Below are 11,024 nucleotides of genomic sequence, written 5' to 3' on the forward strand. Positions count from 1 at the left end.
AAATAATATGTTTGATATTTTAAATATTTTTAAAAATATATTTCAATAAAATAAAATATATATGTAACATAAATATAATTTTGTAGATAATTAAATTTTATGTAATACAAATATAAAAAAAGATATTTATTTTATTTATGGTTAATTTAAAATTAATTTTAGAAAAATAAAAGAATTTTGAAGGTGAAATTAAAAATTTAATTAAATTAATTTATATTTATTAAATATATTTAAAATAAATAACTTTGAAGTCATATTTAATGGTACGGATAATTATTTATGACTGAACATTATATACGTTTCCATAAATTATTATTACTAGTATTATTGTTATTATATAGGTTTTCATAAAATATAAAATATAAAATAATAATAATATTATTATTACTATTAAGTATGTGATTTATTAATTAGGTTAGTAATTAATTACATTAATTATCCTATAATTACGGATTACGGACCTCGGTGAGATCGACGGTCCAGAGTGGCGGAGATCGATATCTAATTGATGTTCGAAGCATTGCGCGCTGCGTCGGCGGGTAGCTTTGGCTAGTACTGAAGCTTCTGTGAAGTTATTTTAGGAAGAGGTGGAATTTGCAGAAGGAGCGAGCGGGCTTGGCTTGATTCAGGGATGGATTTGGATAAGATGATTTCGTCACTGAATGGATTCAGAGCGGATGTGAATTCGCGCTTATCTCAATACGAGCCGCTAGCGCTTGTTTTGCTTCCGATTTTGACGCTTTTCGTCGCGCGAATAGTTCGATCAATTTTTTATGTAGTTTCGGAGAAAGGAGTAAAATCCGCTGCCGTGGAGTTGATCATGGCCTTTGTCAAGTAATAGTAATTTGATTGATTATACGCTGTTGTTTATTTGGCTGCAGTTGCGAATGATATGAGAAAATGATCGGATTGATTTTGTGTTTAATTAGTTAATTAATTTTTTTTTTTTGGGTAAGGTCGGTGCCTGGCGTGAAGAAGTACATCGATTCTGAGAAGCAAAAGGTCGGTAAATTCTGATTTATTGAACTGATTTTGGAAGGTGCAGACGTCCTTTTCTTTGAAATTCTTCTGTAATTTGATGGTGTTTGTGTCGTGGCTTTCAATATTCAGCTGCAAAGGGGCAGTGTGTGCAATTAATGCTGCTGGGATCTTTTTTCATATATGGTTCGAATTCTACTGTTGACGTGATTGAATAAATGCATGATTCTTTGTAGAAAGAAGAAAAAAATGTGTCGATGTCTAGTGAATGGGATGTTTTTATCATGTTCTATTTTGTATTTTGGATTTCAGGATGGAACATCTGTCTGATGTTTTGGGGCTGGATTAACTCAAATGATCATTCTTGTTTATGATAAGTTTGTTGTTTTCTTACAAAATGGACATATAAAATATATCCAACCATAAGAATTATAAGGCTTGTGGATGAATCTCAAGGTTTTTAAGCAATTGTGTTTGGAATAGTTATTTTAGTTGATCGCAATGTTTACTGAACCGAAAGAATTGCTCTGATCGAATTTTTTGAAGTGAAAATGTTAAGTTATTTTGTATAAAATTAGATTGATTTACTGAGATCTTTATGTGAAACAAAGTTTTTGTGCTCTGTAGGTTGTTGATAAGTTACAAGGTTCTACTAAATCCAAAAGAGATGGTTGGCTGACGGAGCTGCCGAGTACAGGCCTCAAAGTTGAGGTCATCAGTAAATTGAAAGAGCAGAAGCAAAAAGATGTGGCTTGGGAGGGCAAATGTTCCGGCACAGTGTATGTTTTCTTTTCGGTGTTTTTGGGTTAATAATATTACTATCATTACTAATTGAAAGCTGTTCTTTATATTGCATCACAACACTACATGATACTGATTTTTAACCTTTTCGTTCAGTTACATTGCAGGAAACGAACAAGAAGGGCACTTCTCTATTATCAACGAGGCTTGCTCAATGTTAGTGTGATAAATCTTAATTGAACTTAGTTCTGCTTAGTGGAGAAAGAAGAATGCTTGTTATTGATGCCAATTAACTTAATGGAAATGCCCACCACCTTTTTTCTCCCCAATGTTCTGAATTTCAAATATGGTTATAGTAATTCTATTCACTTAAACCAATTCCTATCTTGTTATATTTTTTGATGTCTATGCCTTTTCAGGTTTGCACATACCAATCCTCTGCATCTAGATGTATTTCCGAGTGTAGTAAAATTTGAAGCAGAAGTTGTGGCAATGACAGCCAAGCTGCTCGGAAGTAAAGAAAAGGTTAGTGGAGGACAAGTATGTGGTAACATGACATCAGGAGGGACAGAAAGTATATTGTTGGCCGTGAAAACCTCACGAGACTATATGAAAGCTAAGAAGGGGATAACAAATCCAGAAATGTAAGTAAATATTCGCATTTATTTGTCATTTCGAATCTGTTATTTGAAAGGTGTTGTCATTTATTCACCTTCTTGAGTGTAGGATCATACCGGTTTCAGCTCATTCAGCTTACGACAAAGCTGCACAGTATTTTAAAATCAAACTGTGGCGTGTTCCTGTGGACCAAGATTTTCGAGCAGATGTTAAAGCAATCAAAAAGCGTATTAACAAGAACACCATATTGGTTAGGCTTTTGCTATTAATTTTTGTCCCTATTTTAACATTTTTGCTCGTGTCAGTTCTATGTTTATCACTTTCAGTTTAGTCTATTTAAACTTTCGTTTCTTTTCTAATTGATGTGTATGTGGCTGGTTGTAAATATCATCCTTTTCAGATTATTGGATCAGCCCCTGGCTATCCCCATGGAATTATTGACCCAATTGAGGCATGGCCGCTTAACCAATAGTTGTTTTTGTTCCACACCTTTTATTTGGGTCGAGGCTAAATCACTTGTGTTTTCACAGGAGCTTGGTGAGTTAGCTTCTGCTCATGGCATTTGCTTGCACGTGGACCTTTGCCTGGGTGGCTTTGTATTGCCTTTCGCTCGAAAGCTTGGGTATGTCCCTCTGAAATGTTATTCATTTTCTATTGCACTACACGCAATCTCTCTCTTTTAAACACAGTAGGCCAAAGTTGAACATTATTCTCTTTTCCTCTCATATTTGCCAGCACAAATTTTCTGATGTGTGTGCTAGGTATCCTGTTCCGCCATTTGATTTTTCCGTTCAGGGAGTAACATCTATATCTGTGGATGTACACAAATATGGGTTAGCTCCTAAGGGAACAAGTGTAGTCCTGTATAGAGATCATGACATACGGAAGGTAATATATAAGTTTCTTGGTTATTGATTGCATTATCATTCTGGAAACTGAGGATATGGTAGAGCGTTTCTTATAATTAACTAATGATTTTCATCTTATTTATTTTTGGCTCTTTTCCATTGCTGAATCACTTGGAACTTTGGATCATTTTAAAGCATCAATTTGTTGCTGGTAAGTTAACTATAGATCCCATAATTTTGATGCTTTGTAATGAATATGGCTATTAGTGTGTTTGATTGCTGGTTAACTCGCTGCTGCTAGTCGTTATTTTCTTTTTTTTTTGCTTTGTTATGGTTCTTGAGTTCGTATTTTATGTTCAATTTCTAATGTCCATTATTTTTCTTCTGTTGATAATTCAGTCACTGAATGGACTGGCGGGCTCTATATATCCCCTACGATTGCTGGAAGCAGGCCTGGAGGTCTTATTGCTGGGGCTTGGGCGGCAATGATGTCTTTGGGGCTTGAAGGTGACAGATTTTCATTTTATAAATATTTTCTTATGATTTCTGATCAAATTCTAGAGTCTTTGTGGCTTATGGACAATATACGGTATACAGGTTACCTGAAGAATACGAGGGAGATTATGGAAGCTTCAAAGAAAATAGAGAACGGGTATATAGCATAATAACTTAAAAAAATACTGTTATTTGGCCACATTCCACTTTGTGCTAAACACCACATTATCATTTTCAATTTAGTGTTCGTCAAATTCCGGAATTGTTTGTCATTGGAAGGCCTGATATGACAATTGTGGCATTTGGATCTGATATTTTGGACATATTTGAAGTAAATGACGCAATGTCGTCAAAAGGCTGGCATTTGAATGCACTGCAGAGGCCTAACAGGTAACTTCTGAAATGTTTGAATTTCCATCATAATTCGTAATTCAGCCCCTGCTTATTTCACGGTCGACTATGTTTTCAGCATTCATATATGTGTGACACTTCAGCATGTTAATGTAACGGAAGAATTCCTCCATGACCTGAGATCTTCAGTGCAAACGGTAAAATGCTTTATCATGAACAAAAACACATTTAGTGCTTCATTTGCAAACATTTACCTCAGTTATATTCTTATGGAATTAAAAATTTTATTTTGCCTTCAGGTGAAAGCGAATCCAGGGCCCGTCAAAGGAGGGCTTGCACCTATATACGGCGCAGCTGGAAGAATGCCGGATAGAGCTATGGTTCAAGATTTGCTGGTTGATTACATGGACACCACATGCTAGGGAAGAATCTTTTTACCTATCTTTTAGCTGTCAAAGATCATGTTTTATTAATTCTTGCGAGTAGCAAAAGAATATATGCATCATGCTCACCAATTCTTATAGAATTTAATTTATTTATGGATGGTTAATGGCAGAAAGCATGGTTGGAGTGAATGGTTCTGAATAATTCAATTTGTTACAGTATTTGAAAATATAAATGTAAAATCTTGTTGTATTCTGTCTGTTGTACACAGAGGATTATTATGTTTTGTTCTGTGTGCTTGTGCAATGTGTTAAATCCAGCCTTTAATTATTTATTTATATTTTGTTCTTGGTCATTTTCAGGTTCTAATCAGGTGAGAATCCTGTAGCACTTAGTCGAAAATGTATGCTATCCTATATATTTTGCTATTTATGTTTGTTTTTATTATGTTAATATAAAGACTAACCATTTATGGGATTGGTTATTTGGATTTGTTTTTAAGTGGTGTGATTGTTTAGAATCTCTTATTTTCTTCAAGTATAGCTGATACAGTGGATTATCAAGATGATTGGAAATAAATTCAGCTATATACTCCCTTTGTTGCACCTATGGTGTGATTTTTGTCTGTTCTATATTTTCTTTTTCTAAAGAGATTATATACAGATAATTTCATTTAAAATTTTTTGAATTTATAATTTTTTAAATTTTAATTAAATTAATTAATTATTAATTTTAATTTATAATTATTTTTATTATAGTCATTATTTTCGCTGATATGTTTTTAATTATTAATTAATTATATATTTTTAAAGTTTTTGTATCCGGAACACAATATAGCCGGGAACTAAAGGAATATATTACTACTAAATATTATGTGGAGTGCTCTAACAATTATTTTTATTATTAAATAAATTTCAAAATAACATACCTTCTATTTGCCTAGTGATGGCTCAAGAATATTGTGAATAAAAAAATCTTTTGTTATTTTTGACGTATGAACAAATATATTTTTTCGATGTTGCAGCAAAAGTTCTTTTTATAGTATTGGTAGGTTGTAGATAGGCCAACCATGTTGCAGTCTGAACCTATGGGCTTGATTTTATTCACTGTGTCTAAATTTTAAATGCCAATCAAATATGGTATCTTGGGAATGGTTAGACACGTGCAGATTCATTGAAGGACACTCAATTCCTTTTGTATGCAAAGGGAAATTAGTGAGAGATGTATTCTTTTCAAGGATGCATGGATTATACAACTTGGGAAGTCAATCGAGTGGGTGTGTGAGTTGATGTGCATATATTAGAGAAAAGATTATTGAGAAAAAAAGTTCTCACCAACCCATTCAGTTCTATCAACATTCTGAACGTGTGTTCTACACTGAAATCATCTGGAGAGATCGAAAGTGTTCGGAATTAATGGAGTTCCAACCGGAGGAAATAATCAAACTCTGGACTTTTTTGCTGTGTGGTCGTTGTTAGTACGAGGTTTAGCAACGTGAACCTGATGAGGTATTTTCTTGGGTTAATCATGATAAACGTTAGAGTTAAATGAGTTGCGGTTGTCCTTAATCAACACTGATTAGTGGAATTATTCATGGATTGGTATCCCTGGATGTAGATTTGTTGATAATCGAACTGGATCAACAAACACGTTGTCTTATATATTCTGCATTATCATTCGTTGTTAAAACGTTGTTATGACCTTTAAATTGTTCGAATGTGTTTTGTTCGATGAATCATTTTCCCAACAAATATTATTGAAAATTTTGTTAGTACCGCTTTGAGTTTATTTTCCATTTCTTATTATTAAAATTTCTCCTGTTCTCATAAAAAAAATAAAAATACTCCTCTACCATCCAAATTTATTCATTTTTTTTGGTCATCTAAAATAACTATTTTTTCAATTTTTTTTTATAGAAAATAAAAGTTTTTATCTTTACCTATATTTTTTAATTATTTAAATTAACTCCCCCCTCCCCAAAATTTTTTTTGTCAGATTTATTGTACTGCAAAACAAAATTCTTCCTCTTGATAATCTTAGGGTGGGTTTCTTTAGGGTGGTTTGAAAAAAATTGGGTTTGAGTTTGATTTTTATTTGGATTTGAAGATAGATTTGAATTTATGTCTTCTTTTTGTGTTTAGGTGTGGTTTGAGTTTGCAGAGTTTTAATAGAATTGATTTGATGAGTAATAAATATAATAATATAAATATGTATTAAATTTGTATTATAAAAAATTTTATTCTCTACAAACTCATATATATATTGTATATATTTTTTTAAACTATAACTATTATAAATATTAAATAAATATAATATTTAAAAAAGAAATTATATTAACAAAAAAAAAAAAAACAAGACTATAACTTTTGCTGCAAGCTGCAACATATATTGCGTCTTAGGGAGCTGGCCGGTTTGGATGAAATTACTGTGCAAACACGTTTTGCCCAAACCGAACTTGCAGAAACACACTCTTCTAAGAACTTTTTATAATCAAAATCACACGGAATGCATGCATGTACATGATTTTTGTAATATAGACAACACATTTATAATATCGACTTTAAAAATTGAATATATATAATTACTATCTGAAATCTCGACTATTAAATTTATCACATAAATGATTGGATAGTTTGTGTTAAATTGGTATAGTGTTACTATCATAATATTGTCAGCACGCGATAAAATTCGAAGTATGCAATCATACCATAGAGTTTTCGGCATATCAGATATGCATACAAGAAAGCTAGGTATATATTCAAGGCACAAATCTACATCTCCCAAAGAAGTTCCAAACAAATTCACAATTAAATAAGAAATATATGCAAGTATTCACAGATAATACTAGTTAAATGTTCACATTATAGAATCTAAAAAATACATAAATAAAAAATTATGTTCTATCTTATTCAAAGTCGATTTCAAATACAAATAAATATAATTTCATGTACATGCCAATTTATTATAAAAGGAAGCATATGGAAAACACAAGCTGAGCCTAAAAAATCAACATACATAGTGTTCACAATTCGTATTTTAACGCTTCACATTTTAGTCGTCACTTTAAGTTTGAAGGAATGTTGATATGTATATTATATAGTTATAAACCCGTGTTTGCAGGGTATTAGATTCGGCCGGGGGTTTACCCAGCACGCACTTTCGGATAGCGACTGCGGATTCCCATGTCATAAAAAAAAAATGTTCATCGATCTCGATTTCTTACAAGAGTAGAACTAAAATGAACTTCAAGAATGCACAAGGAGTTTGGGAAGTAACCAATCCTTAGTAATTGGCAATCCATATATATATATATATATATTTCACAAACATAAAAGAAGAACAAGAGATGTAGCTTAGGTTTTACAATACATGATTAGAAGGCATAATATTACATTAGGATATAGAGTTCTCACTTTTATTATTGTTCTTGCAAACCCAACATAAGATAGAAACTGTAAGTATAACCAACCACTCAGACATACATAAAAATCCACACAATAATTTAATATTTATATAAGAAAGCCAAGTACCCTTTTTGTGGCAATAACACATATAAGTACCCCAAGCCAACTCAACTTCCATTGTTGCATTTCTTTAGAGCTCCAAAACTAAGTCTACAATATCAAAGGAAACACCAATATCAGGCCAGGAATCACAACAAATCCATGTTTCTTTTAATTTGATCCATAAAGGGTTGTCAAATTTGCGTTTCAACAGAGAATATGTAAATTCGAAAATCACTCGATTCTGATTTTTATTCCAAAATCTCAACTCAATACGATATGAATTCTTTGGAGTCGAATTCAGGTCAATATGATTTTGTTTTAGATCATCTTATAACTTAGAATAAATATGGCATGAAAATATGAAAACTTTTTGAGTGTGTTTGTTTGTTTTTCTATTTCAAATGAAAATCTACAATATTTATTCTACACCGTTTTCAAGAAAAAAAATTGTATTATTTCTTCTTAAAATATATCACATCAAAATATTATGTAAATTATATTTCAAATGTCAAATTTCAATTTCAAATAAAAAACAAAAAATAATTTTAAAAAAGAATAAAAATTTAAAGAATATACGCTTAAAAATAAATTAACAACAAAACAAACTAAAGTTACCAAAATTAACTACTTTGAAGAAAAAAAGAAGAATACAACTACTAGACAAATGGCTTGATGAGAATAGGAACAAGTAGCTAATATTTTAACTTATATTATTTTCTATTATAAATTTTTAAATAGCAATAAAATTCTATATAAGTTTTAATATTTATATCTATTAATATAATTTAATTTAAAAAAATTAAATAATAAATCATATCTCAATTCTCTCTAAAAAAAAAAATAGTATTTTATATTATATTTTTGTGAAAAAAAAAAGTATTTAATCCGGATCAATAAATTAATGCCAAAAATTTAAAAAAGATTCAACCTTAATTTTGACATTCCATGATTTAATTTTTTTAAAAATCCTAAACACAAACTCATTCAAAATTTTCAGGTAAGACGAACCTGTATTTTCAGAATTTCAATAGGACAACTTTCTAGTAATATCAATATTATGTTGTAGTAACATAAAGTTTCAAAGGATGGCATCATATATATATATATATATATAGACTTACAGTTTGCATCAGATTTGACCCAGAGTTCATTCCCAGTAGCATCATTGGTGCTCTTCGTAAGCTGAGAAACATGAACATGATGATCACCCTCCACCTCCCTGCAACCCCATCCTCGATCATGAAGGTGATCATGATCATGAGGATATATTATAATGTCCTCAGCCGACGGCCTCGGACCGCCGCTGTTCGTACGATCTTTGATCTCATTCCTACCCTTCTGAGGAGGCGTTGCTGAATTCTCAGGATGAACTTTCCTGTTGAAAATCTGCAGAATCTGCAATCCATCCAAACACTTTCAATGTTCAAAAAAATCCGAAAACTTTTCGAACTAATCCTTCGACAATTCGACACTCACCTTATGCAGCTTCGTCGAATCCACAGCGGAGTTCTTCCCCGAAGCATGAGCAATTTTTTTCTTGAGCATCTTCTTCACAAGATGCACGGCAGATCTGTCGGTTTCCTTGTCGATTCTCTTCTCGGATTTTGTAACAGAGCTGTCCTCTGTTTGTCGCGCCTTCTGAAAAAGCTCTCCGAGCGAAGTCCTCTGATCTTTCTTCGCCGGAGCAGAATTCAGGTCAGTTTCCGGCAGCCCAATCGCCGATCCGAAAAGGTAGTTTTGCAGAGGGCAAGTGATTGTTCCAATATTCCCATAAGTTTCGGCGCTTTCGATAGTTTTTCCGGCGAGTGTGATCGCGCTGCAGTGGCTGATCCTGCCGGCGCTGACTTGGCTGTTCCGGCCGGACGAAAGATTGCAGCTGTCTCTGCTTTCGGTGCCGAGGACCTTTTCGAGCTCGTCGTTGATTAATTTGAGCTCGTTTTCGGTGACTTCCGTTTCCTTTTCCGCGATGTGATCAACGGAGATCGAAAATGTTGGCGTCGCCGGCTCAGTAGTCGAGATTGGGTCCGTGCCGAGAGTTCCGATGGCGAGGAATCCGTGGAAAAGCTCGTTGAGTTCCGGGGACGGATCTTCTTCGAGATCCTCTTCTTCGACTCGAGCCGAGTCGAGACTTGTGAATGAGTTTCGGAGGTAGTGATGATCTCGTTGCGATTTTCCGAAAGGTTTGTTGCCGCCGCCGCCGCCGCTGTAAGGTCCTTTCGGGTAGTACTGAAGATCGTCCATCGACGAATGGCCGGTGTAACCTTCGCAAAAAAATCGTCGAATGTTAATCGAATGAGTGTCGTTCATGGTTCTTTCGGGGTATAAAATAGCGCGTGGGACGTATGCGTCGACTTAACTCACCCATGGATATGTCCTTCGCGGTTTCACCGTTGTTTTGCCGGAATTTTCGATGCATCCACCCTAGTAACTGCAGAGAAATAGAGAAAAATGAATATTAAAAAAATAAAAAATAAAAAATGGAATTGAAGATGAGAATTGAATTGAATCAATATGTTATTACCTTCATGTTTGGTTGTAGTGTAGAGTTTGATGAGAAAAAGGAATGAAGAAATGAAGTTAAGATAGAGTGTAAGTTATATAGGTCACATTTTAATTGTGTAGGAAAAAGCCATTTATTTTAATTTTTTTTTTCTTCTATTCTTTTTAATTTATTTGTATTACAAGTTTTGTGAGGCTGACTCTTATAATTTATGCTAGTTGAAATTATATGCCAGACAATTTGATACTGAGTGTTCATATTTATAGGATATGTTGCATAAATATATATTTTTTTTACTATCAATGATGGTATATAATGTAAATTCATATATTGTATTTATATTACTATTATGTAAATATAAATAATGTGTTAGCGTCTCATTCACCGGAATGCTTCACGGTGTTAAATTATAAAAGATTCAGCCTTATAACCATCAATATTTATTTTTTACGGCAGTTATGGTGTTAATTTGATCAAATTAAAAGTGTTCCTACAAGTTAATAATACAAAGCAATTAACATTGCATTGCAAGACAAATAGAATATGTTGTATGTGATGTATGAGTTATATATTACACTATGTTGTATAAAATATATTGTATCA

General features: G+C 32.8%; 2 protein-coding genes across 2 annotated transcripts; one reads left to right on the forward strand and one right to left on the reverse strand.

Moving 5' to 3' along the window:
• The first annotated feature begins 477 nt into the window (after nt 1-477).
• Nucleotides 478-4,749, forward strand: LOC127245641 (sphingosine-1-phosphate lyase). Its single transcript, XM_051266638.1, has 15 exons — nt 478-834; nt 957-1,002; nt 1,606-1,757; nt 1,876-1,935; nt 2,139-2,363; nt 2,446-2,587; nt 2,738-2,788; nt 2,868-2,959; nt 3,099-3,225; nt 3,381-3,396; nt 3,585-3,692; nt 3,783-3,837; nt 3,924-4,070; nt 4,150-4,228; nt 4,331-4,749. Exons 1-15 carry the CDS (start codon nt 632-634, stop codon nt 4,451-4,453), a joined length of 1,626 nt encoding a protein of 541 aa, XP_051122595.1. The 5' UTR covers nt 478-631; the 3' UTR covers nt 4,454-4,749.
• A 3,015-nt stretch (nt 4,750-7,764) lies between these two features.
• Nucleotides 7,765-10,532, reverse strand: LOC127245537 (protein LAZY 1-like). The gene is made up of 5 exons (XM_051266497.1): nt 10,443-10,532; nt 10,283-10,349; nt 9,398-10,182; nt 9,043-9,316; nt 7,765-8,029 (listed from the first exon to the last, which is right to left on the reverse strand). Exons 1-5 carry the CDS (start codon nt 10,446-10,448, stop codon nt 8,010-8,012), a joined length of 1,152 nt encoding a protein of 383 aa, XP_051122454.1. The 5' UTR covers nt 10,449-10,532; the 3' UTR covers nt 7,765-8,009.
• Between the last annotated feature and the right edge of the window lie 492 nt (nt 10,533-11,024).

Source organism: Andrographis paniculata, unplaced genomic scaffold, assembly GCF_009805555.1.
Source record: "Andrographis paniculata isolate CXL003 unplaced genomic scaffold, ASM980555v1 Contig22END, whole genome shotgun sequence".
Lineage (NCBI taxonomy): Eukaryota > Viridiplantae > Streptophyta > Magnoliopsida > Lamiales > Acanthaceae > Andrographis > Andrographis paniculata.